At 43.2% G+C, this 26571-nt stretch overlaps 2 protein-coding genes and 1 pseudogene across 2 annotated transcripts; 1 reads left to right on the top strand and 2 right to left on the bottom strand.

Annotated features, from left to right (window-relative positions):
* Positions 1-1557: 1557 nt before the first annotated feature.
* LOC106581993 (uncharacterized) lies at positions 1558-3866 on the bottom strand. Its single transcript, XM_014164615.2, has 2 exons — positions 3465-3866; positions 1558-3205 (listed from the first exon to the last, which is right to left on the bottom strand). The coding sequence occupies exon 2, from the start codon at positions 3201-3203 to the stop codon at positions 1956-1958; it is 1248 nt and encodes a 415-aa protein (XP_014020090.2). The 5' UTR covers positions 3204-3205; positions 3465-3866; the 3' UTR covers positions 1558-1955.
* A 5797-nt stretch (positions 3867-9663) lies between these two features.
* c9h13orf42 (chromosome 9 C13orf42 homolog) lies at positions 9664-15041 on the top strand. Its single transcript, XM_014164620.2, has 3 exons — positions 9664-10878; positions 11027-11171; positions 14059-15041. The coding sequence occupies exons 1-3, from the start codon at positions 10465-10467 to the stop codon at positions 14307-14309; spliced, it is 810 nt and encodes a 269-aa protein (XP_014020095.2). The 5' UTR covers positions 9664-10464; the 3' UTR covers positions 14310-15041.
* Positions 15042-16377: 1336 nt separating this feature from the next.
* On the bottom strand, positions 16378-20297 carry LOC106581994 (ribonuclease H2 subunit B-like; annotated as a pseudogene).
* Between the last annotated feature and the right edge of the window lie 6274 nt (positions 20298-26571).

Below are 26571 nucleotides of genomic sequence, written 5' to 3'. Positions count from 1 at the left end.
TCCCATCTGGTTTGGGCTTAGTGGGACTATCATTTGTTTTTCAGCAGGACAATGACTCAGAACATACCCCCAGGCTGTGTAAAGGCTTTTTATTTTTATTTTACCTTTATTTAACTTGGCAAGTCAGTTAAGAACAAATTCTTATTTTCAATGACGGCCTAGGGACAGTGGGTTAACTGCCTTGTTCAGGGGCAGAACGCCAGATTTGTACCTTGTCAGCTCGCGGATTCGATCTTGCAACCTTTCGGTTACTAGTCCAATGCTATTTGACCAAGAAGGAGAGTGATGGAGTGTTGCATCAGATGACCTGGCCCCCACAATCACCCAACCTCAACCCAATTGAGATGGTTTGGGATGAGTTGGACCGCAGAGCGAAGGAAAAGCAGCCAACAAGTGCTCAGCATATGTGGGAACTCCTTCAAGACTTTTGGAAAAGCATTCCTCAAGAAGCTGGTTGAGAGAATGCCAAGAGTGTGGAAAGCTGTCATCAAGGCAGAGGATGGCTACTTTGAAGAATATAAAATCTAAAATATCTATATTTTTTGTAACTACATGATTCCATATGTGATATTTCACAGTTTTGATGCCTTCACTATTATTCCACAATGTAGAAAATAGTAAAAATAAAGAAAACCCTTGAATGAGTAGTTGTGTCCAAACGTTTGACTGGTACTGCACAGATACACACACACACACACACACACATATATATGCACATATGTAAAGTTAAACACACATGCATGCACATATACAGACGCATGCACACTCACACAGGAAAGTTTTGTGTGGCCTGTACAATAATTTAAGACTTAGTTGTGATAACATCATTGGCAGTAGACAACAGGGAGTGGAAAATAACAACCCATTAGCTGGATGGGTTCAAGGAGAGGGTTAGGACAGGAGAGAGAGAGAGAGAGAGAGAGAGAGAGAGATATGGGAAAGAGAAATGGGAAAGAGGAGGAGAGGCTGTGTGTGTGTGTGTGAGAGAGAGAGAGCGAGAGATCACCGCTAACAACTTAGGCTATGTTGCAAATAAGGGAAAGGGTCAGTTGGGGAGAGAGAGAGAGAGAGAGAGAGAGAGAGAGAGAGAGAGAGAGAGAGAGAGAGAAAGAAAGAGCGAGAGAGAGAGAGAGAGAGCGAGAGAGAGAGAGAGAGAGAGAGAGAGAGAGAGAGAGAGAGAGAGAGAGAGAGAGGAAACATGAGACAAAGAAATACAAATGTGGCAGAAGGAGATTGTGCCTGCCTTCCTGCCTGTTCTGCAGAGATATAACTCTTGGCTCCCCTCTTGTGGTTGCTTGAAAAAATACAAAAGGCAGAGCACACTTCACTACTCAGCTACTGCGTACGGCGCATAAAACTACCTCAAAATTCATTAGAATTTATCTAGATGGTTGTGAGATCTACCTGGACATTCATTGAAGCAATTTGAGTGTTTCCGCCAACGCTTTGAGCACTCAAATGTTATATCACCACAGGACTACATTTAGTGTACGCTACTTTTATGATAATGTATTGGGAACGATCCACTGTACTGGGAGCATATCAGAGTAACTGACATTTGTGTGATCAACATGTTTATTGATTTTTCACAGACAAAAAAAACAAGATTAAAACATTAGATAGAATGTCATGTTCTCTTCACGAAAACATGAGAATAGTACAGATGTCTTCACTCTCCACTGCGTTTCCACCTAAATGTTGATATTACATCACTGCAGCTGTTTGAAAGCTGTTTCGTTTCATCATAAGAGTACGGTGTGTAGGGGGAACTGAGAGGATAGACAGAGTCTGAGTGAAGATAATACCAAAGTAGGAAAAGTAGCAACAGTAACACTAATTTTCCATTAGGGTTAAAAACATAGCCACACACACTCCCTCCTCGTCCATCCCTGTTCAGAGGCTGTTTTTAAAACTAGGGGGACAGTGAAACTGTCTAGTACTGGAGGAGAGCTGGGTTAAGTTGGTTGGACCTCAGTAACAACACGGTTTCTGAGTGCAGTCGTTTGAGCGGTCCCTGAGGTGAGCGGTCCCTGAGGTGCTCCTAGGCCCCCAGCAGCAGCACCAGCAGCAATAGTAGTAGAAGTAGAAGCAGCAGCAACAGTAGCAGCAGTAACAGCAGTAGTAACAGTAGCAGCAGTAACAGCAGTAGTAGAAGTAGCAGCAGTAACAGCAGTAGTAACAGTAGCAGCAGTAACAGCAGTAGTAACAGTAGCAGCAGCAGTAGCAGCAGTAGCAGTGGGGAGCTGCAGGTCAGTGGAGATCTGGAGCAGGGGAGTACTGATCTCACTGGACTGCAGGCCGCTGGCCACCCTCAGCAGGCAGCTGAGCACCATGTCTTTGGCCCGGCCTGCTTCTAGGTGGCCCTCACGGCTCAGCTGCAACGTGATCTGATCCAGGCTGGTCAGAAGCAGCTCTGAAGCCAACAGATGGCTGGGGAAACCCTCATTACAACCCCCTTCCCGGGCCATGCTCTCCAGCATGTACTGCTGGTACAGGTCCAGTAGCTTGTGCTCCAGGTAGCGGTTGAGCAGTGAGTTGGAGAGGGGCCCCTCACACCCCTGGAGGAGGAAGCTCCGGTAGCGGCCGCTCCCCGCCCTCCAGCGGGAGGATCCCAAGCCTGAGCCCCCCTGGAGAGGACACAGTGGCCTGTCTTCAGAGGCCCGATCTGGGGGAGAGTCATCTGCGGCTGGGAGGACGTCACAGGAATAGAGGAAGGGGCCGTCGGCCTGGGTATCGCTGCAGGGCAGGAGCTCCCCATCGTGGTCCGAAAGAGGCAGCACCTGGTCCCCCCCGATGTGGAGGTCGCTGTAGTTCTGACAGATGCTCTGGCAGGAAGAGGGCACCAGGAAAGGGACGTCGCCACCAGAACGAGCCTGCCCAGGGATCTCCATCTCTGGGGAAATGTGTCTGCCAGGATGGGGCCTCTGGGAATGCAGGGCCTGCTGTAGAGAAGAACCCTGGGGCTGGATTTGGGCACTCACCCGGGAGGGCCTCTGGTCTTGGGCCACTCTAGGCAGGATGGAGTGGTCCTTTCTGCTTGGCTGGCCTGGAGAGGCCTGGAGTGTGAAGAGCGGGGCGGCTTTAACCGGCTGTGAGCCAGCCCTCACACTACTCGTGGGGGGCTCTATCACAGGGGGGAGAGGGTCCAGTCTCTCCTGGTCACTACAGTAGGTCATGCTCCATAGTATGCTCTCACACAGCATGGCTGGAAAGGAATACACATATACAGCCGTTTGGTCAGTTTACAGCAGCTTGTGGATAAATTGTCTTTGGTCAGTTTACAGCAGCTTGTGGATAAATTGTCTTTGGTCAGTTTACAGCAGCTTGTGGATAAATTGTCTTTGGTCAGTTTACAGCAGATTGTGGATAAAGTGTCTTTGAATCCCTTTTGAATATATTTGTTTACATTTTACAATGTATTCATACACTGGGCAGTAATATGCATTTTTGTTTTGACTCCTTACCTTCAAATTCAAACGATGCAACACGTGAAATGACGCAACACTCTTCAAGCAGTCATGCAGTCCACCAACTGTTGCTCTGAGTTGGATGTGTGTTCCTCTCCTCGCTGTATTCATGTCAGTGTCTCCAGTGTCTCCAGGTCTATTGTACCAAGCCAGTGCAGTACCATAGAGCAGTGTGAGTGAGTGGTTGTGACAAGGTAGGTACCATTGCTTTAAGCTTTATACAAGACCAAGAGGAAGTGAGAGGGCTGTCTTCCATGTCCTCCATCATAGCATCTGTGAATGTCCTGAACATGAAACAATACAGTTTTGTTTTCCACTGAAAAAAAGCACAGGTGAGGGGTTTAAAAGAGGATGGAAAGACTGATTTAAGGAGAAAGAAACTTCACACTAAGCCGAACAAATTTAAATTGGACTCTTTCTATCACCTTATGTCTCAAACTGACAGAATGTGTGTGTGTGTGTGTGTGTGTGTGTGTGTGTGTGTGTGTGTGTGTGTGTGTGTGTGTGTGTGTGTGTGTGTGTGTGTGTGTGTGAGCGGGCGCGCCATGACAAAACGTCTGGTCTGTTTACAGGTGACAGAAAGGGAAGTGTGGCCTCACGCTCCAGCCTGGTGTCATGCAACCACAACTCATCATTTCCTGTTTGAAACCCAAGACTCTGGGCAGCTCAGTGTTATGCTGGAAACCAGACCCTGCATAGTCAGTCAGGTCTGCTCTGTCACATTGTGTAACCATAGGTGCCATGGAGGGTTGAGCCTATCTGATAAGGGAATCAATTAATGTGTTGGGGGATCCCTCAGTCTACAATCTATATACTGTATAGTTCTATTGCGGTCATGAAAAGATTTGCAGAGTAGGGGGGGTTGTTTTCTTGTGTTCATTCTCCAGTCTAGGGCTCCTTAATCAATAGATGAGTCAATGCAGATTGCAGATCTTCGCCTTGCGTCTGTTGGCCAGCAGAGAACCAGCGCAACAATGGTGTTCACAGGGCCTGAAACATGACACCGCAGTCACCTTAATTATTTATTTGGAGGGGAAATTTAGACAGATATTACGCATAATTTAATAAATTACGGATTACACTAACACTGAAAGTGTGGACCTGTACAGACACTGGAACAGTGTTAAATTCACACACTGCTTATTGTAAAGCCTTATTTACGAGAGTGACTTGCCTTTCGACTGAATTGTAGTTACCACCCACGACTGTATTTGTTAGTGACATTCGTTCATTTTCAGTCCTATGGACTTCACCAAGCGTTTTCCTACTGGAGGAAAATGTTATCATTAAAGGTCCCGAACAGGCGTTCTGATTCCCATGTAAAATAGCCTTTTCAGTGAATTAAATGTCACCCATAATATTTTAGGAGGATAGAAATGCTCAAAGTCTTTGAAAAAACTACATGGAAGTTTGAAAAAACAGGCTGAGTTTTCAGGGAGCTTATATTAATGAGCTCGACTTGACTGACAGCTCTTTGAAACGCCTGTGTCAAAAAACTTGGATGCAGTGTTGCAGTAAAATCATCTAATTTGGTGATACAGAAAGCAACTCAAACATTGCAAATGCATTAATGGTGTCAATAGTTTTTTTTTATGTACATCTCCCATTTGGCTTGTCTTTTGTACTGCGGTTCACAGCAGCACTGTAGGATGTGTTGACATCACATCCTACAGTGCTTTTAAATTACCCTTCCACCCTTTTTGTTCCATGCTGGCTGAAGACCTAGCTAGCCTGTAACTAGCTAACACCAGACACAGATGAAAGGGGAAAGAAATACAGTGCTTTCAGAAAATATTCATACCCCTTGACTTATTCAACATATTTTTATTTTACCTTTATTTAACCAGGTAGGCCAGCAAAGCAGTGCGACAAAAAACAACAACACAGAGTTACACATAAACAAACGTATAGTCAAAAACACAATAGAAAAATCTATGTACAGTGTGTGAAAATGTAGAAGAGCAGGGAGGTAAGGCAATAAATAGACCATAGAGGTGAAATAATTACAATTTAGCATTAACACTGGAGTGATAGATGTGCAGATGATGATGTGCAAGTAGAGTTACTGGGGTACAAAAGAGCAAGAGGATAAATAACAATATGTGGAAGAGGTAGTTGGGTGTGCTATTTACAGATTGGCTGTGTACAGGTACAGTGATCGGTAAGCTGCTCAGACAGCTGGTGCTTAAAGTTAGGGAGGGAGATATAAGACTCCAGCTTCAGTGATTTTGGCAATTTGTTCCAGTCATTGGCACCAGAGAACTGGAAGGAAAGGCAGCCAAAAGAAGTGTTGGCTTTGGGGATGACCAGTGAAATATACCTGCTGGAGCGCATGCTATGGGTGGGTGTTGCTATGGTGACCAGTGAGCTGAGATAAGGCGGGGCTTTACCTAGAAAATACTTATAGATGACCTGGATCCAGTGGGTTTGGCGACGAATATGTAGTGAGGGCCAGCAAACGAGAGCATACAGGTCGCAGTGGTGGGTAGTATATGGGGCTTTGGTGACAAAACGGATGGCACTGTGATAGACTACATCCCGTTTGCTGAGTAGTGTTGGAGGCTAAGGATCAAGGATCGGCAGGATAGTCAGTTTTACGAGGGTACGTTTGGCAGCTTGAGTGAAGGGAGCTTTGTTGCGAAATAGGAAGCCGATAATAGATTTAATTTTGGATTTGAGATGCTTAACGTGAGTCTAGAAGGAGAGTTTAGAGTGTAACCAGACACCTAGGTATTTGTAGTTGTCCACGTATTCTAAGTCAGAACCGTCCAGAGTAGTGATGCTAGGCGTGCGGGCGGGTGCCAGCAACAATCAGTTGAAGAGCATGTATTTAGTTTTACTAGCATTTAAAAGCAGTTGGAGGCCACGGAAGGAGTGTTGTATGGCATTGAAGCTCATTTGGAGTTTTTTTTTAACACAGTGTCCAAAGAAGGGCCAAATGCATACAGAATGGTGTTGTCTGCGTAGAGGTGGACCAGAGAATCACCAGCAGCAAGAGCAACATCATTGATACATACAGAGAAAAGAGTCGGCCCGAGAATTGAACCCTGTGAAACCCCCATAGACACTGCCAGAGGTCCAGACAACAGGCCCTCCGATTTGACACACTGAACTCTATCTGAGAAGTAGGTGGTGAACCAGGCGAGGCAGTCATTTGAGAAACCAAGGCTATTGAGTCTTCTGATAAGAATGCAGAGATTGACAGAGTCGAAAGCCTTTGTCAGGTCGATGAAGACGGCTGCACAGTACTGTCGTTTAGGACCTTGAGCGTGGCTGAGGTGCACCCATGACCAGCTCGGAAACCAGATTGCATAGCGGAGAAGGTACGGTGGGAATCGAAATTGTCGGTGATCTGTTTGCTAACTTGGCTATCGAAGACTTTAGAAAGGCAGGGCAGGATGGATATAAGTCTATAACAGTTTGGGTCTAGAGTGTCTACCCCTTTGAATAGGCTTTCCAATCTTTGGGGATTTCAGACGATACGAAAGAGAGGTTGAACAGGCTAGTAATAGGGGTTGCAACAATTTCGGCAGATCATTTTAGAAAGAGAGGGTCGAGATTGTCTAGCCCAGCTGATTTGTAGGGTCCAGATTTTGCAGCTCTTTCAGAACATCAGAGGTCTGGATTTGGGTGAAGGAGAAGCGGGGGGGGCTTGGGAAAGTTGCTGTTGGCCGGGGTTTGGGTAGCCAGGTGGAAAGCATGGCCAGCCATAGAAAAATGCTTTACCGGTGGAGGAGGTAGTCTTATTCTCCATAGACTTTACAGTGTCCCAAAACTTTTTGGAATTAGTGCTACAGGAAGCAAATTTCTGTTTGAAAAAGCTAGCCTTAGCTTTCCTAACTGACTGAGTATATTGGTTCCTGACTTCCCTGAAAAGTTTCATATCGCGGGGACTATTCGATGCTAATACAGAACGCCACAGGATGTTTTTGTGCTGGTCAATGGCAGTCAAGTCTGGGGTGAACCAAGGGCTCTATCTGTTCTTAGTTCAAATTTTTTTTGAATGGGGCATGGAAAGCACTTTTAAAGAGCAACCAGGCATCCTCTACTGACAGGATGAGGCCAATATCCTTCCAGGATACCCGGGCCAGGTCAATTAGAAAGGCTGTGTTCCAGACTGAATATATATTTTTTTTAATAAATAAGAAAATCACACATCTACACACCTTACCACATAATGAAAAGGTGAAAACATATTTGTAGAATTTTTTGCATATTTATTGAACATGAATTACAGAAATGTCTAATTTAGTTGATTTCGGAAGTTTACACTTAGGTTGGAATAATTAAAACTTGTTTTTCAACCACTCCACAAATTTCTTGTTAACAAACAATAGTTTTGGCAATTTGGCTACTTTGTGCATGACACAAGTAATACTTCCAACAATTGTTTACAGACAGATTATTTCACTTAAAATTCACTGTATCACAATTCCAGTGGGTCAAAAGTTGAGATACACTAAGTTGACTGTGCCTTTAAACAGCTTGGAAAATTCCAGAAAATTATGTCATGGCTTTAGAAGCTTCTGATAGGCTAATTGACATCATTTGAGTAAATTGGAGGTGTACCTGTGGATGTATTTCAAGGCCTACCTTCAAACTCAGTGCCTCTTTGCTTGACATCATGGGAAAAATGAAAATAAATCAGCCAAGACCTAAGAAAAACAATTGTAGACCTCCACAAGTCTGATTCATCCTTGGGAGCAATTTCCAAACGCCTGAAGGTACCACGTTCATCTGTACAAACAAGAGTACGCAAGTATAAACACCATGGGACCACGCAGACGTCATACCGCTCAGGAAGGAGACACGTTCTCTCTCCTAGAGATGAACATACATGGTGCGAGTAGTGAAAATCAATCCCAATCAAGTCCACAAATTCTGGCACCAGTACTGTCACGTCCTGACCAGTAAAGGGGTTATTTGTTATTGTAGTTTGGTCAGGACGTGGCAGGGGGTGTTTGTTTCATGTGGTTCGGGGTTTGTTGGGCTATGGTATTATGTAAGAGGGGTGTTTGTTTAGTGTTCCGGGGTTTTGGTCTATGTTCTAGGTTAGTGTTTTTCTATGTTCAGTCTAGTTTTCTACTTCTATGTTTAGGGTTTGTTGTTTGACCTTCAATTGGAGGCAGCTGTTCCTCGTTGCCTCTGATTGAAGGTCCTATGTATAGGGGTATTTTTGTAATGGGATTTGTGGGTAGTTGTTTCCTGTTTTGTGTCCTGACAGGACTGTTTAGTGTCGTTTGATATGGGATTTGTTTGTTTTTACTTCTTTTGATTTAATGAAGATGAGTATACATGTTCCCGCTGCACCTTGGTCTTATCCTTAGGACGCCCGTTACAAGTACAGTATCTATCTAGCTATGTAAACCACGCTCCTCTGCATACTTTGATTTGGTTTCATCCAAATATCATCCAACTTCATGAAAGACATGATTTTGACTGTTCGTGTTCTTTAAAATTTAGAACTCTTACATTTTAAACTTTAAAACTCTTTAGAAAAATAAATTAAATGTATCATAATGCCTTACTTTGATGGCAAAGTGCTACCCTAACACAGCTGGTGTTAGGACCCTCATTGTTTACAAGCCTTTCTGCAGATCTGCAATCACACTAGGCTAGGCTGGCTTGTAAAGTGATATGTAATTCCTTCCTATTGTAATCCAGCCAGTTAGGACTGCCACCGTTTGGACATCTGACAGTTGGAATTTCTATTCACCCGCAACCTGCATTCAGAATGTCTGTTAGGGTTAGGAATATTGTGTGGAGACTACCTAATATAAGGGCACAAGGTGAGACCCAGATGCAGACACAGGAGGCAGATGGTTTGAGTCTTTGATATTTGTTATAATCCAAAGGGGTAGGCAAGAGATTGGTCATGGACAGGCAAAAGGTCAAAACCAGTTCAGAGTCTAGGAGGTACAGAGTGGCAGGCAGGCTCGAGGTCAAGGCAGGGAGGTGGGTAACAGAATCCAGAAATAGGCAAGGGTCAAAACCAGGAGGACTAGCAAAAAGAGAATAGAAAAAGCAGGAGCACAGGAAAACCACGCTGGTTGACTTGAACATACAAGACGAACTGGCACAGAGAGACAGGAAACACGAATAAATACACCGGGGAAAATAAGCGACACCTGGAGGGGGTGGAGACAATCACAAGGACAGGTGAAACAGATCAGGGCGTGACACCTAAACCATTTAAACTGGAACAACCATTTCAGTAATGTGTGCAATGAATCTAACTAACTGATTGGATTAGTTTAGAAAAATGTATGTGCTGCATCTTTGTGTAGATTAAAATTAATCAATCAATGTGCATGCAAAAACACAGATATTAAAAACAATCCTAAAAAAATCTAGCTGCAGTAGAGCATGCTGGTTAAATCTGATAATGAAGGGCGTGGTTTTGATGAGAAGGCTTTAGTCTCCACAGAGAAAAAAAAAGATATAATCACACTCTCACACACAACACTGGTTATTTACACCCACACTGGGGTTATTTTACACCATTGGGTGTTAATTTTACTCTCAGAGACTTAATTTAACTCCTGAATCAACACTAGAAATGTTAGACTGAAAAATGCAACACTGGCCGATTTTCTGTGTATAAGCCACTGGGCAGAGAGACTACAGCGCGTGCGTTTTGGTGACACTGGGAGCTTGAGGTGCCCATAAAGACATTTGACACGGGACTGCTGTTCAATAGTAATGACACAGGAGCGGGTTGAGTTTCGAGGCCCGTTGCCATAGCACAGCCCCCCATAACACTGTAGTGATGGCCGGGAACGTTTTTTTTTAAGTGAGAGGAGTCCGAAGTTATCTTCTCTGCCAACCATACTCACGGGCAGTTTCATCCCCATGGACAAGACCAATGTCATACCGTCTTTTTTTGTTTGTTTTCTAATTGATTTCTGAGGAATGCTACTTGGAAACGGTTATGGGCACTTCGATTGAACTAACATTATCTTTTTTATAACTGTGAGTTACTCCACGCACAGGAGGGATGTTTAGGAAGATCAACAAAGCGCTCCGTCCCAACAATGGGCACAGGGCTCGTGATGGCAGTCCGCGGTCCGAGCAGGACTACCACAGCGCGTGCACCGTCAAGTTGGTGCGGAGCACCTCCATGCTCGTGGTGGGCCAGAGGAAGCAGTCATCCGTCAACTCCACACTGAAGCGGAGCAAAAGTTCTGTGAACGTCGAGTCCACCACCGCCTTGTATTATTACCAGAGGCAGGAGGACCGGATATGGCTCTACTCCCAGAATCAGAACTGCCTGGAGTATTTGGAAGAGCTGGTGGCGTTGAGACGGCAGTACACGAGGAGCGTCAACAACTTCAAAAGCAACGAGATGAAGGCCACAATTTCCCCCAAGAAGAAGCCTGCGCCTCCCCCGCCCAACTCCAAGGATGCACAGGTAGAAAGGCTTTGTGAAACACTTAATGGCTATGACCTCATCTCATAATTATCCTTGTCCTAAATGAAATTGTTGAACCACTGAATGCCTTCTACTAAAGAAATCGATAGACAATCATGTTCTCTCTTATGTTTTTTTTTTTTTAAAGATCATGAGGACCAAACCGTCTGCCCCTCCAATCCCCAATGAGGAGGACACTCTGGACTTCTTTGATGCTGTCATCGCGAGCTGTGACCCTGAGCACACGCGCAAGCCCCATGTAGACGATGGGCACGCTGACGTTGACTTCATTGGTGAGTTGTGTTTTGGTTTGAAGTACGATCAAGTTGCCTAAACAGTGAAGACAGTGGACAGCTACCTGGTGCTGATATAGAGATGCACAGCAAATTCTCCAGTGTTAAATCAACACTGACAATGTTACATTTAAACTGGGCCAGTGTCTATATGGGTCCAGATTTTTGAGTGTTAAAGGTCCTGAAGATCATTCTGATTTCCATGTAAAATAGCCTTTTGACTAACCACCGAACCTTTTTATGTGAGTAAAGTACATGTTAGATAAAAAAAATGTCATGACTGGCCTGATGGAAACAGAAGTATTTGCTGTAAACTTTCCAAATGTCAACAAAACAAAATACGCTAGCTAAGGTGGATCTTCTTGTGTCGGTAAAATGATATATGTGAGAAATGTAGGTGAAAATGATTTTATGCGCAAATATTGATGTACTGTAATAACCATCACATCGAGGTAAATTTGAAGTCATGCATTGAGATATTGTGTGGTCCTTCAACTAGGACTGGTTGGGAAAGCATGCAGTTTATTACACTACAGATGGAACAAGTTATGATGAACTTCACAGGGTGGTGAAAGTGCTTGATGCTGCTTTCCAATAAATATCGAGGGTCTGATTCTGGTGACATGATGATCAATGCTTGGCTGCCATTTGACAAATAAAAATAATCTCGCTCTTTTGTCCATAATAATCTCATCATGTAGGCTATATGTGCACTGTAGCCGGTTAGAGCGCACGTGCCAATACCAGAGTGGGCACACTCACTATATAACGCACATTTTTTTACTTGTATTTATTTGTGAATTTAACTGAAAACTGTACTTTTATGTGCACACGTCGTCACGCTGCATTTTATCTGCAACAAGTTAATTAGATGGAAACACATCTCTGGTGGGAAAATTCGCTAATTGTTTTAAAGCAGATTTTTAAATATTCGCATGAAAATCTGTCGCCAATTGCATGGAAACCTAGCTCTTAAATATCCCCCAGAATATTTTTTGGGGATGGAAATGCTCAAAATTACAGAAAGTCTACTTTCTCTCATGGCTAACTACCAGGAACTTTGAAAAGACAAGCTGAGTGGGCAGGGAGGTTATATTCAGGAGCTCACCTTGTCTGACAGCTCTTTGGAAGGACTATGTCAAGAAACCTGGATGCAGTGAGCAGTTACATAATCTCATGCAAATTTTATGATTCACAAAGCAATTTAAACAACATTGATGATGTCGTTTTTACACCTCCCGATGTCAATTTTACACCTCCCGTTTGACATCTCTTTTGCGTTTCACAGCAGCGCTAACAGATGTGTTAACATGACAAACATGTCAGCATTTTGAACTACCCTCCCTAGTAAATAACTAACACCAGATACATATGAAATTGGAAACATAAGAATCTTGGCCATAGATGAATAGTGTAAACTTTTAATTATATTTGCTGACACCCTACAGTCAAATTTTGTCACCAGTAGAGTAGCTATCTAGCTATATAAACCACGCCCCTCTGCAAACACGCAGTCTCCAATGTTGGTTACAAGGCGGTACTTATCTAAATTAGGTACGAGAATATCATGTTACCATTGGTGTATTAAAATGAGAGTTAGGGTGGTGTCACACTATCCCCTTAATCCCGCCTCCTGAAATGAAGTGTTTGACATGGGGGAGGGGACGAGTAACTTTATGCTCAAACTTTATCAATGTAGACACAACATACACAAAGCCATGCCCCAATATAATTTCCCAGTGTGCCTTGCCTTTTTGAGTGAATTGTAGAGTTACCACCCATGACTGTATTTGTTAGTGACAGAGACATGATTGTTGAATTCCTTCAATTTCAGTTTTGTGGACTTCACAAAGTGAGTTTTTGCTGTAGGCAAATGTAGCATTAAAATTAAACTGTTAATGACAGTACCTTACATATATCGTAAGGCCTTCCTTACTTTAACGCCAATGTTTTACCCCAACACAGTGGTGTTAAGAACCTACTGGTTTACCAATCACAGTATACTGACTTTCAAAGTGATAAATAATTCCTATTGGAATCCAGCCTGAGTTAGGACAGCCAACAGTTACACTGTTTATTCACACACAACCTGCAGTCAGAAAGATGTTAAAGGTTAGGAACATTGATGAAAGAGACTACCTTAACTATTTAAGTAATGGGTGAAATAAATCTAACTAATTGATTGGATTAGTTTAGAAAAATGTATGTTATGTATCTTTGTGTAGCATAAAATTAATCAATCAATGTACAGTGAGGGGGAAAAAAGTATTTGATCCCCTGCTGATTTTGTACGTTTGCCCACTGACAAAGAAATGATCAGTCTATAATTTTAATGGTAGGTTTATTTGAACAGTGAGAGACAGAATAACAACAAAAAAATCCAGAAAAACGCATGTCAAAAATGTTATAAATTGATTTGCATTTTAACGAGGGAAATAAGTATTTGACCCCCTCTCAATCAGAAAGATTTCTGGCCCCCAGGTGTCTTTTATACAGGTAACGAGCTGAGATTAGGAGCACACTCTTATTAAAGGGAGTGGGAAATAAGATAATGATGGGCATGGTTTTGATGAGAATGTTTTAGTCTCCACAGAATAAAACTGACAAAATCACAGTCAACTCTGGTTATTGACACCAACACTGGTAATATTTTAAATTAACTCTAACTCCTAAATCAACACTAGAAATGTAACACTGAAAAATCAACACAAGGTGTAGTGAAGACCTAGCTAGCTGGTGCTGATCTAGAGACAGTGAACAGCTTGTTGCAGTCTCAGAGTAATTGTAACTGTAATAGATCACAAACTACCCTTTAGTGTTTTTTTCTCTCGTAAAATTTGGATGTCCATTTTGAGAACTGACGTGAAGCCATCTCTCTCTTCATCAGTGGCCACCAGCACCAGTGAGCACGACCTCCACTCCAACTGGGTCATGCGGGTCCCACGGTGTCCCACAGATGAGTCCAAGCTGAAGAAGCCGGCCCCAACCAGCGAAAGCAGCAGCACAGCCAAGAAGAATAGTGACAACGGGACGACGAGCAGCCGACGACACCTACAGAGAAACCCTATCCACCTGCCCAAAGTGGTGGAGAGCGCCTTCCAGACATTGCGCTTCAAGCCAAAACTCAAAAAGAAGTAGTGGTAACTTGCTTGACCTGAGTTTCATAACAAGTACGGGAGTTATCTTGGGGAGGTCCTGCGACATGCAAGCATTCAGCTGGTGAGGAACTGGCAGGGAAACCACAAAATAACCATGGATAATAATATAGGAAGTGAGAGAGAGAAGTAGGCCTAGAGGAAGTGGGAACTGAGAGAAAGTGGCAGCCAATGATTATGGTATTGTGTTGGTGTGGACAGGCATAGCATGTGACATTGTTCGCTATGCCACCGGCCTGATAAATTATCCAGTCTGCTGTGGCCTGTGGGACTGAAACCCGATCCACGAAGGACCATGCGTAACTTGGACAGCGTAATTCCCAACAAACACTCTCATTACTTGGTTACTGTGACTAAACAGACCACCTACTCCACCTGACATCACAATCAGTCAAGTCTTTCAACTGAACAATGCAACTGTCCATTTTCTTTTCCAAGTATTTTTATTACACATTTAGACTTATTTTATCCAGGTTTACCTGTCGCATCAGTCTCTCTAGACTAGACGATCAACATCACTGTATGAAATGTAAGATGTTCACCATGTGCCTCAGACTGAATGATTACAATTATTCCTAAATATTAACCAAGGTATTGCAAATGGCACTGCTTATTTAGTTTTATACTGTAGTAGGCTACCATTGTACTGTTACAATATGATTTATCCTGTTAAGTCTATATTATTTATGTACATTAAAATGGGTCACCATGGCACTTTTTCCATGACTTGTGGACCCTTGGTGTGTTTGTTGAATAAGTTGTACTTTATAACGGGAGACCACAGGTTGAACTCATGCTGGTTATATACACAATAATATGAGAGCACAGAAGGGATTTTTTATTTCGCTAGGCAAGAAAGTTAAGAACAAATTCTTATTTACAATGACGGCTACCAGGAGGCAGAACGACATTTTTACCTTGTCAGCTCGGGGATTCAATCCAGCAACCTTGCGGTTACTGGCCCAACGCTCTAACCATTAGGCTACCTGGAAGCACAGTTTAAACATAATTTATATACTCCCCCAAACCTTGAAGGAATAACTATTCATGTTCTTGTGTTTTATCCTCTTATTCTCACAACTAGTGTGAATCAACCCCATTTCTCAAGGCAAGTTCAAATCACCTTGCTACAGATCAGTTTCCCCCAAAAATACAATTTTATTTTCTTTATTACTAAAAGCGCAAATGTGCGCACAAACACACACACTGAGTGTAAAAAACATTAGGAACACCTTCCTAATATTGAGTTGACCACCCCCTTTTCCCTCAGAACTGCTTAAATTCATCGGGGCATGGACTCTGCAAGGTGTCGAAAGCATTTCACAGGGATGCTGGCCCATGTTGACCCCAACGCTTCCCACAGTTGTGCCAAGTTGGCTGGATGTCCTTTGGGTGGTGGACCATTCTTGACACACACAGGAAACTGTTGAGCATGAAAAACCCAGCAGCGTTGCAGTTCTTGACACACTCAAACCAGTGCGCCTGGCACTTACTACCATACTCCATTGAAAGGCACTTCAATAGTTTGTCTTGCACATTCACCCTCTGAATGGCACACATAGACAATGCATGTCTCAATTGTCTCACGGCTTAGAAATCACTTTAACCTCTCCTCCCCTTCATCTACACTGATTGAAGTGGATTTAACAAGTGACATCAATAAGGGATCATAGCTTTCACCTGGATTCATTTGGTCAGTCTATGTCATGGAAAGGGCAGGTGTTCCTAATGTTTTGTACACTCAGTGTATCCACGCACACCAACATACACATACAAATTCTGATGCACCATTCTAACATTCAGTTTCTCTGCTTTGCCCTTGGGGCTGAAGAAGGCAGACAAGCTTTTCATGCCTGTTTTGTCCACCTTGGCCAGGGTCTTCTGGAGGAGGAGAAAAGATGTATTCAATAGTATTGCTCGTCGGCCTTGAGTGAAGACGGCTGAAACGTAATTACATATCATCATGACTCATTTCCAGACAGAATACACAATGTTACTTGGACCTTTGTCTGGATTTGAAGGCCTTTGCATTGCATTGCTTTAAACTGCACTCATGTGCACTTCAGGAAGGATCCTCCCCCATATATATATATATATATATATATATTTCTCTCATGGGTCCATTCATGCAGACTGCACCTAATCTCACTCACTTTGCAGGCAAAATCGGAGCTGTTGAATTTGGTGTAGTCCTCTCCCGCCTCCACTGATTTGTCAGACAGTTTTCACTTCTGCCGAATGAGGATGGGATGTATAGAGTTAGACCTGCTTTCCATCGCTCTAAACATCAACCACCAATCACACCACAGACACACGTTTACAAGTTACCGTGGCGATACCGTGAGTACCACAAACTGACCAACCACATCCACCAACAATAGGCATAAGAACACTAACCTACCGGTACACTGCTACCAGTGAATCTCAAGAGAACATCACGGTGGAAAATCCAGACCATACAATAGTTTATATGTCAAATAAAATATTTATCCTGCTTTGGTTCCTAACACATGCAAAAAAAGAACAATGTCCCCAAATAAATAGAAAACTATGAAACAATATGTCAGTATATACAGTAGGCCTAACTACACAGTGTGATGACACAAGTAGCCTAGAAAGAGAAGCTGGATAAAATACCTTTGAATGATGCTCCACTTTCTTACGGCTTGAGAGCTCAGGTAACCTGTCAGGAGGAAGGTGAAAGATGACTGACCATCAGACTGTTAAACACTAATAATGCTGCTTAATGCATTACCTTCAGAAGTATCACTGTCTTAATAGCACAATGTCACTTTCATCACCAGTACATTTCCAGTCAAAAGTGCTGACCTGGGCCCTGCAATTGTTTTTAAACTGTGGGGGATGTGTCTTGAGAAATCTAACTGCCACGAGTTATTTGATTTCGGTCTCCAAAACCGCACACTCATCTTCAGTTTGGGGGTGGTTAACGTTTAATTCACATTACTCAGTGACACTTACAATGAAGCTACATGAAGATTTTATTTTAGATTGTGCTTTTTAATTTTAGATTGTGCATGTACATACTGTAGATGCTTGAGGAGAGCTTTTCTCAGGTCTTCACTGATGTCCGCAGATATCAGACCATGGGCATACTGCAGGTAGTCCTCTGTGTTACAATGAAGAGAGGGCATAAGAGGGTTAATACCACAGCATCACTTTATACACTTCATTATGGAATGACATCCATCCTAATGATATCGCAGGAAACTGGGTTGACAATCTGAGCTTTAAATATAAAATTCATGTGAAACCCGAAAATGTAACATGTAAGGCTCTTGAGGCAATGTCTGGTGTGGAAAGCTCCTGATCGCTAAAGTGGGTTTGGTGCCATCCTCTGGTTAATTTGATGTTTGCAGGCCAGGAAGAACATGGCACAGGTCTGCGGTATTAGACCAGGCCCTGAGAGTGACTCACCTTCCTAGGTCTCTGACTCCTTCTTGACTCTGACGTACGTCATGGACTTCACCCCTTCTCCCACTGAGATGTTAGTCTTTCCGAGGGCCATCACTGTCTTCTCAGCCTAGAACAGCAGGTACACAGCAAGACCAACACAATGTTTACACTGTTAAATCTACTGGAGAGCAGCAATTCTGAACTCCTGATTCAACTAATCAAGGGTTTGATGATTAGATTAATCCGGTGTGTTATTTCTGGGCTAGAACAAAAGCCTGCACAACCTGGAGGTTGCCAGGATCAGATTGCTTCAGGATATACTATAGAGGATGATATGTGCTTATGCAGCTCATAGATTGATCAATGGGTACCTTTTTCTTTAACCATTCCATGGTCCTCTCCTGGCAGTAGTGGTGAAACTTCGGACTGCCCACCTCTGAAAGAGCAGTACACAGAACACGTATAACACCTGAGACCCCTCAACATTACACTTTTATAATGTGTTCATGTGCAGCTCATCTTTAGAAAATCTCAAACAATTTCAAGGGTGCTGCAGTCTCTGAATTATCTGATATACTAATTAAATATATACTGCTCAAAAAAATAAAGGGAACACTTAAACAACACAATGTAACTCCAAGTCAATCACACTTCTGTGAAATCAAACTGTCCACTTAGGAAGCAACACTGATTGACAATACATTTCACATGCTGTTGTGCAAATGGAATAGACAACAGGTGGAAATTATAGGCAATTAGCAAGACACCCCCAATAAAGGAGTGGTTCTGCAGGTGGGGACCACAGACCACTTCTCAGTTCCTATGCTTCCTGGCTGATGTTTTGGTCACTTTTGAATGCTGGCGGTGCTGTCACTCTAGTGGTAGCATGAGACGGAGTCTACAACCCACACAAGTGGCTCAGGTAGTGCAGCTCATCCAGGATGGCACATCAATGCGAGCTGTGGCAAGAAGATTTGCTGTGCCTGTCAGCATAGTGTCCAGAGCATGGAGGCGCTACCAGGAGACAGGCCAGTACATCAGGAGACGTGGAGGAGGCCGTAGGAGGGCGACAACCCAGCAGCAGGACCGCTACCTCCGCCTTTGTGCAAGGAGGAGCAGGAGGAGCACATCCAGAGCCCTGCAAAATGACCTCCAGCAGGCCACAAACGTGCATGTGTCTGCTCAAACGGTCAGAAACAGACTCCATGAGGGTGGTATGAGGGCCCGACGTCCACAGGTGGGGGTTGTGCTTACAGCCCAACACCGTGCAGGACGTTTGACATTTGCCAGAGAACACCAAGATTGGCAAATTCGCCACTGGCGCCCTGTGCTCTTCACAGATGAAAGCAGGTTCACACTGAGCACGTGACAGACGTGACAGAGTCTAGAGACGCCGTGGAGAACGTTCTGCTGCCTGCAACATCCTCCAGCATGACCGGTTTGGCGGTGGGTCAGTCATGGTGTGGGGTGGCATTTCTTTGGGGGGCCGCACAGCCCTCCATGTGCTCGCCAGAGGTAGCCTGACTGCCATTAGGTACCGAGATGAGATCCTCAGACCCCTTGTGAGACCATATGCTGGTGCGGTTGGCCCTGGGTTCCTCCTAATGCAAGACAATGCTAGACCTCATGTGGCTGGAGTGTGTCAGCAGTTCCTGCAAGAGGAAGGCATTGACGCTATGGACTGGCCCGCCGGGATCCCAGACCTGAATCCAATTGAGCACATCTGGGACATCATGTCTTTCTCCATCCACCAACGCCACGTTGCACCACAGACTGTCCAGGAGTTGGCGGATGCTTTAGTCCAGGTCTGGGAGGAGATCCCTCAGGAGACCATCCGCCACCTCATCAGGAGCATGCCCAGGCGTTGTAGCGAGGTCATACAGGCACGTGGAGGCCACACACACTACTGAGCCACATTTTGACTTGTTTTAACGACATTACATCAAAGTTGGATCAGCCTGTAGTGTGGTTTTCCACTTTAATTTTGAGTGTGACTCCAAATCCAGACCTCCATGGGTTGATAAATTGGATTTCCATTGATTATTTTTGTGTGATTTTGTTGTCAGCACATTCAACTATGTAAAGAAAAAAGTATTTAATAAGATTAATTCATTCATTCAGATCTAGGATGTGTTATTTTAGTGTTCCCTTTATTTTTTTGAGCAGTGTATTTATGTGCACTTCAGTCTGACATAGAAGTGAGAAATGAATTATTGTGGTTAGGGGTTTGTAACCAGAATTTTACAGTTGATTGTTTCTGAGGAGCACATTAACTTTCAACATTAGTTTGTGTGGGCTGAACAGTGACCTCTGACCTTTTTCCTCAGCCACGTGGTGCAGGGAGGCGAGGGAGTGCGTGCAGCTCAGCAGCCTGGTGCATGCTGGGAAGTCCTCGTCCATCACCATCTGGTACACGGACTGGAACTTTGCCTGCAGCAGAATGATATCACAAAGAGAGGAAGACAGTGATGACATCACAATAGAAGGGCAGAAATTACCTTGCAAAGAGAGACAGAATGATATGACATCACAATGACATTTACATTTTAGTCATTTAGCAGACACTCTTATCCAGAGCGATTTACAGTAGTGAATGCATACATTTCATACATTACTTTTTTTCTGTGTTGCCCCCCCCCCGTGGGAATCAAACTCATAACCCTGGCATTGCAAACACCATGCTCTACCAACTGAGCTACAGGGAAGGCTATGACCAGACAGAGATCCAAGCACAGAGGACCGAGATGACATCACAACGAAAATAAGAAAAAGAAATGACAAAAAAATTCTGGATAAAGATAGAATCACATAGGGCAGAGGTGACATCACAAAGAGAGGAAGACAGAATTAAATAACAACACAATGACTGGAGAGAGATGGAATCACAGAGGACAGAAATGACGTCACAAAGAAAATAATGAAATGACAAAAAAGGGACAGGGGATGTAACTAAGAAAGAAAGAGAATGTATGACATCACAAAGGGAGGACAAGAGAGATCACAAAGCGAGAAAGACTGACTAAGATGAGATCACAAAAGGGGAAAGATAGAGTTGAAGTCGGAAGTTCACATACACTTAGCTTGGAGTCATTAAAACTAGTTTTTCAACCACTCCACAAATGTCTTGTTAACAAACTATAGTTTTGGCAAGTCGGTTAGGACATCTACTTTGTGCATGACACAAGTAATTTTTCCAACAATTGTTTACAGATTATTTCACTAATAATTCACTGTATCACAATTCCAGTGGGTCAGAAGTTTACATACAGTAAGTTGACTGTGCCTTTAAACAGCTTGGAAAATTCCAGAAAACTATGTCATGGCTTTAGAAGCTTCTGATAGGCTAATTGACAGCATTTGAGTCAATTGAAGGTGTACCTGTGGATGTATTTCAAGGCCTACCTTCAAACTCAGTGCCTCTTTGCTTGACATCATGGGCAAATCAAAAGAAATCAGCCAAGACCTCAGGAAAAAAAATTGTAGACCTCCACAAGTCTGGTTCATCCTTGGGAGCAATTTCCAAATCCCTGAAGGTACCATGTTCATCTGTACAAAAAATAGTACGTAAGTATAAACACCATGGGACCACGCAGCCGTAATACCGCTCAGGAAGGAGACCTGTGTTGTCTCCTAGAGATGAACGTACTTTGGTGCGGAAAGTGCAAATCAATCCCAGAACAACAGCAAAGGACCCTGTGAAGATGCTGGAGGAAACAGGTACAAAAGTATCTATATCCACAGTAAAACGAGTCCTATATCGACATAACCTGAAAGGCCGCTCAGCAAGGAAGATGCCACTGCTCCAAAAATGCCATAAAACAGCCAGACTCTGGTGTAAACTTGAGTGAGTGTATGTAAACTTCTGACCCACTGGGAATGTGATTAAAGAAATAAAAGCTGAAATCATTCTCTGATATTATTCTGACATTTCACATTCTTAAAATAAAGTGGTGATCCTAATTGACCTAAGACAGGGAATTTTTACTAGGATTAAACATCCGGAATTGTGAAAAACTGAGTTTAAATGTATTTGGCTAAGGTGTATGTAAACTTCCGACTTCAACTGTAAATACGCAATAAGCACACTTTAATTTTGAAAAATATGTATTGGCATATGGGCCTTATCACTTTACCCGCGTTGATCAAGTAGGGCAACAGAAGGTAGAAGGGACCCATTGGAGTTACATACGGTAGTCTCCCATCTGTTCAAATAAAAACATTTGGATCTTCAACACCAGTATTTACACCTTGTACTAAACCCATTAATCTTACCTATCATTAGCCAAGTAAAACTCACTCCACTATGCTGTTCACGCCAACAGAGTGGAGTGGAGACGAGTATGTGGTGAGAAAGACCGGGGTGGCGCACTGGTCTAAGGCACTGCATCTCAGTGCAAGAGGTGTCACTACAGTCCCTGGTTTGAATCCAGGCTGTATCACATCCGGCCGTGATTGGGAGTCCCATAGGGCAACGCACATTTGGCCCAGCGTCATCCGGGTTTGGCTGGGGTAGGCCGTCATTGTAAATAAGAATTTGTTCTTAGCTGTCTTCCCTAGTTAAATAAAAGTTAAAATAAACATTTCAAAAACGTGGACTGTATTGCCAACTACATCAAGTCGTCAAAGGTCGATACTTGTAAAAACTTGCGTTCTTAAACCCTTACCGTGTGGCTATGTTTGTCCTCTGTGGCTGCGTACATTTCTTTGTTGGCTGAAATCCATACTTTTTAATTAAATGTTAATCAAATACAACCACTGACTGTTTCCTCATATCAACTGAGCGACTCAATGTAATCGAAGGTACACTCCACCCACTCAACTCCGTTGATGTGAAGTACATCTTGGAGTTGAGTTTTACTTAGCTAACCTATCATCTGACTGCAAAATACCTCTCTGTACTGTCTGGCCAATGAACTAGGAGTGGAAGTCTTGTTGAAGGCTTTGACCTCATATAGCTGCACATCACTGCCCAACAGGTACAGACACTGCATCTAGAAGAAAAATATATATACTTTCCATAGATAGATAAATACCACTGTGGCGAAGTGGCTTATTATGATTTCAATTATTTTGAAGTTCATAGTTCTGCTTCATAGGTTGCTAGCGTCGTGCCTGTGTAAAAATGTGTTATTGAAACTAGATAGTAACGCTAGCTGTTGAAGGGTTCCTGGGCTGAGCCTGACGAAAGTGGGGTCACTGTCATCTTTCTGTGTTGTATCCACGGCGGAGTCTGTGTGGACAAACACAGACTCCGCCGTGTACAGACTCCGCACATTGCTGCTGTTGACAGTCACCGGAAGCAAGGTAACGTCTATGAAATTGAGTTGCAAATTTGTTGAAACTTTTGTTGCTACGATACAATGTCATTCAATAAGAGATTGATCATGAAACATCAACAACTGTCATTGCTACAGTAACGTTGCCTACCTATTTTGCTGGAAAGACAAACCAACATTGAGATCGCCAGTAACGTTACTGTACATTCTTTCTAAACTAACTAGTTAGTTTGCTGAGAATTCTCAATGTCACCTAGCTACTACTAGCTAACTAGACCACATGAAAGGGACATTAGTGAATTATCTAACGTTAGTTAGTTATTAACAATTGCCTAATTTTAATGTACATACAGCAACAACAACCCATCTGTCGTTTTGTGAATGTGGTGTCCGGTTCTTTTTATTTATAATGGCCATTTTGAACTCGGCTAGCTAAAATAGCTAGCAACAATTTAAAAGCGTATTTTCTTGTCAAGAAGATAACTAACGTTTGATAGCTGGTTGTTGTTAACTACAAAAAAAAAAGTGCAATTCGGTAACGTCATGAGCAGGACAGAAAAAGCAGGTAATCCATGTAGTTCCACAAGGGGTCTAGATTAGGAGATGAGGGAGGGGGGGGTCTAACGTTTTATTTATTGTCAGTCTATGAATGTAGTTTAGCACGAATACAGGCAAACTGAAGTGTGTAGCAAATATTACAGTATGATTTGTTCAAGTGTTTGTTAAATGCACATGCAGTTAGTTAGTATCTACTACATTTTATCTAGTTACATTTGTATCCACAGTGGGACGTTCCATGACGTCGTCTTAAAGGCACATACTACAATAACAGAAATAGGCCTACATCTATACTGAAAAACAAATATAAACGCAACATGTAAAATGTTAGTTTCATGAGCTGAAATAAAAGATCTCAGAAATGTTCAGTACTCACAAAAAGCTTATTTCTCTCAAATTTTGTGCAAATTTGTTTACATCCCGGTTAGTGAGCATTTCTCCTTTGCCAAAATAATCCATCCACCTGACAGGTGTGGCATATCAAGAAACTGATTAAACAGCATGATCATTACACAGGTACACATCCTACTGGGGACAATAAAAGGCCACTCTAAAATGTGCAGTTTTGTCACATAACACAATGCCACAGGTGTCTCAAGTTTTGAGGGAGCGTGCAATTGGCATGCTGACTGCACTAATGTCTACCAGAGCTGTTGCCAGAGAATTGAATGTTAATTTCTCTATCATAAGCCCCCTCCAATATCATTTTTGAGAATTTGGCAGTACGTCCAACTGGCCTCACAACCGCAGACCACATGTAAACACACCAGCCCAGGACTTCCACATCCGGTTTCTTCACCTGCGGGATCATCTGAGACCAGCCACCCAGACAGCTGATGAAACAGGAGTATTTCTGTCTGTATTAAAGCCATTTTGTGGTGAAAATCTCATTCTGATTGGCTGGGCTGGCTTCCCAGTGGGAGGTCCTGGCTCCCCAGTGGGTGGGCCAATGCCCTCCCAGGACCACCCATGGTTGCGGACCTACTCAGTCATGTAATATCCATAGATTAGGGCATATTGAATTCATTTCAATTGACTGATTTCCTTATATAAACTTTAACTCAGTAAAATTGTTGAAATTATTGCATGTTGTGTTAATATTGTTGTATATATTCTAAAAAGCACACATACACACATTTTTGTGTCAATATGTGGCATTTGTTCTGCTTTTAACAGACTGTTCAGTACAATTCTGTTTTTGTTCCTTGGTCATGATTGCTTTAGTAATATTCTCACTGAACATTTGAGTAAACAGCAGTTCATGCCTGTTAAATACTACAGTAAAATGAAGGATCAAGGCGTTATATGCAAATACGATATTATGTGTTTTTGCTGTACGTTGGATGTTATTAGTTACACTTATAGTTGTGACCAGTGGCACCTTTAGATCACCTTGAGAAACAACACTTACAGTATAAACACGGAGAATACCAAACATTAGGAACACCTTCCTAATATTGTGTTACACCCCCCTTTGCCCTCAGAACAGCCTCAATGTTTGGGGGCATGGACTCTACAAGGTTTCGGAAGCATTCCACAGGGATACTGGCCCACCACCTGAGGGGGAAGAGGCGCTGTCGTACCTTCTTCACGACTGTGTGCGTGTGTGTGGGCCATTTTAAGTACTTAGTGATTTACTGATGTTGAGGGAGAGGTTGTTCCGGTCCCATACTGCCAGGTCACTGACCTCATCCCTGTAGGCTGTTTCATCGTCACTGGTGATCAGGCCTTCCATCGTCGTGTCATCAGAAAACGTGATGATGGTGTTGGAGTTGTGTGTGGCCTCGCAATCGTGGGTGAACAGGGAGTACAGGAGGGGACTAAGCACACAACCCTGTGGGGCCCCCGTGTTGGGGGTCAGCGTGGCAGAGGTGATGTTGCCTACCCTCACCACCTGGGAGCGGCCCATCAGGAAGTCCAGGATCCAGTTGCAGAGGGAGGTGTTCAGTTGCAGGGTCCTAAGCTTAGTGATTAGTTTTTTTGGGCACTAGGGTGTTGTTACAGTATTCTCCCTGTACACCAAGTCAGAACCGGAGGATAAATAAAGGGGCCATATAGAACAGTAGGCTAAGTTATGAAGGGGAAAGGGACCAAATTATTAGGGTGAGGCACGTGCTACTAACAGCTTACTACACAACATAAACTTAGCATTACTTTCTTAGCTACAGTATACATATCTCCCTGGCATATTACATAATTTATGCAGCAGCATACAAGACATTTTTGGACTCCCCTTGTTGTGCTGTGCTCACTTGAACAGGCAGTCCTTCTTGTGGGCACATTTTGTCATCAAACTCTTGCATTCTATGGATTTATGGTGCTTTCAAGACAACTGGGAAATCAGAAAAAGTTGGAGGGTGTGGGGGGGGTGCTCCCTCTGCTGTTTCCTGAAGTCCATGATCATCTCCTTTGTTTTGTTGACATTGAGTGAGAGGTTATTTTCCTGACACCACACTCTGAGGGCCCTCACCTCCTCCTTGTAGGCCGTCTCGTCATTGTTGGTCATCAAGCCTACCACTGTAGTATCGTCTGCAAACTTGATGATTGAGTTGGAGGTGTGCATGGCCATGCAGTCATGGGTGAACAGGGAGTACGGGAGAGGGCTGAGAACGAACCCTTGTGGGGCCCCAGTGTTGAGGATAAGAAGAGTGGAGATGTTGTTTCCTTCCTTCACCACCTGAGGGTGGCCCGTCAGAAACTCCAGGACCCAATTGCACGGGTCGGGGTCGAGACCCAGGGTCTCAAGCTCAATGATGAGTTTGGAGGGTACTATGGTGTTAATGCTGAGCTGTAGTCAATGAACAGCATTGTTACATACAGTTGAAGTCGGAAGTTTACATACACCTTAGCCAAATACATGTAAACTCAGTTTTACACAATTCCTGACATTTAATCCGAGTAAATATTCCCTGTTTTAGGTCAGTTAGGATCACCACTTTATTTTAAGAATGTGAAATGTCAGAATAATAGTAGCGAGAATGATTTATTTAAGATTTT

This window comes from Salmo salar, chromosome ssa21 (assembly GCF_905237065.1).
Source record: "Salmo salar chromosome ssa21, Ssal_v3.1, whole genome shotgun sequence".
Taxonomy (NCBI): Eukaryota; Metazoa; Chordata; class Actinopteri; order Salmoniformes; family Salmonidae; genus Salmo; species Salmo salar.
The sequence above is the reverse complement of the archived record's forward strand: the minus strand, read 5'-3'. Positions and strand labels throughout refer to the sequence as shown.

Coding starts and splice junctions, on each gene's coding strand:
- LOC106581993 (XM_014164615.2), bottom strand. CDS start 3,203: ATGCTGTGTGAGAGCATACTATGGAGCATGACCTACTGTAGTGACCAG.
- c9h13orf42 (XM_014164620.2), top strand. CDS start 10,465: ATGTTTAGGAAGATCAACAAAGCGCTCCGTCCCAACAATGGGCACAGG. Junction 10,879..11,026: donor CCAACTCCAAGGATGCACAG/GTAGAAAGGCTT, acceptor TTTTTTTTAAAG/ATCATGAGGACCAAACCGTC. Junction 11,172..14,058: donor CGCTGACGTTGACTTCATTG/GTGAGTTGTGTT, acceptor TCTCTTCATCAG/TGGCCACCAGCACCAGTGAG.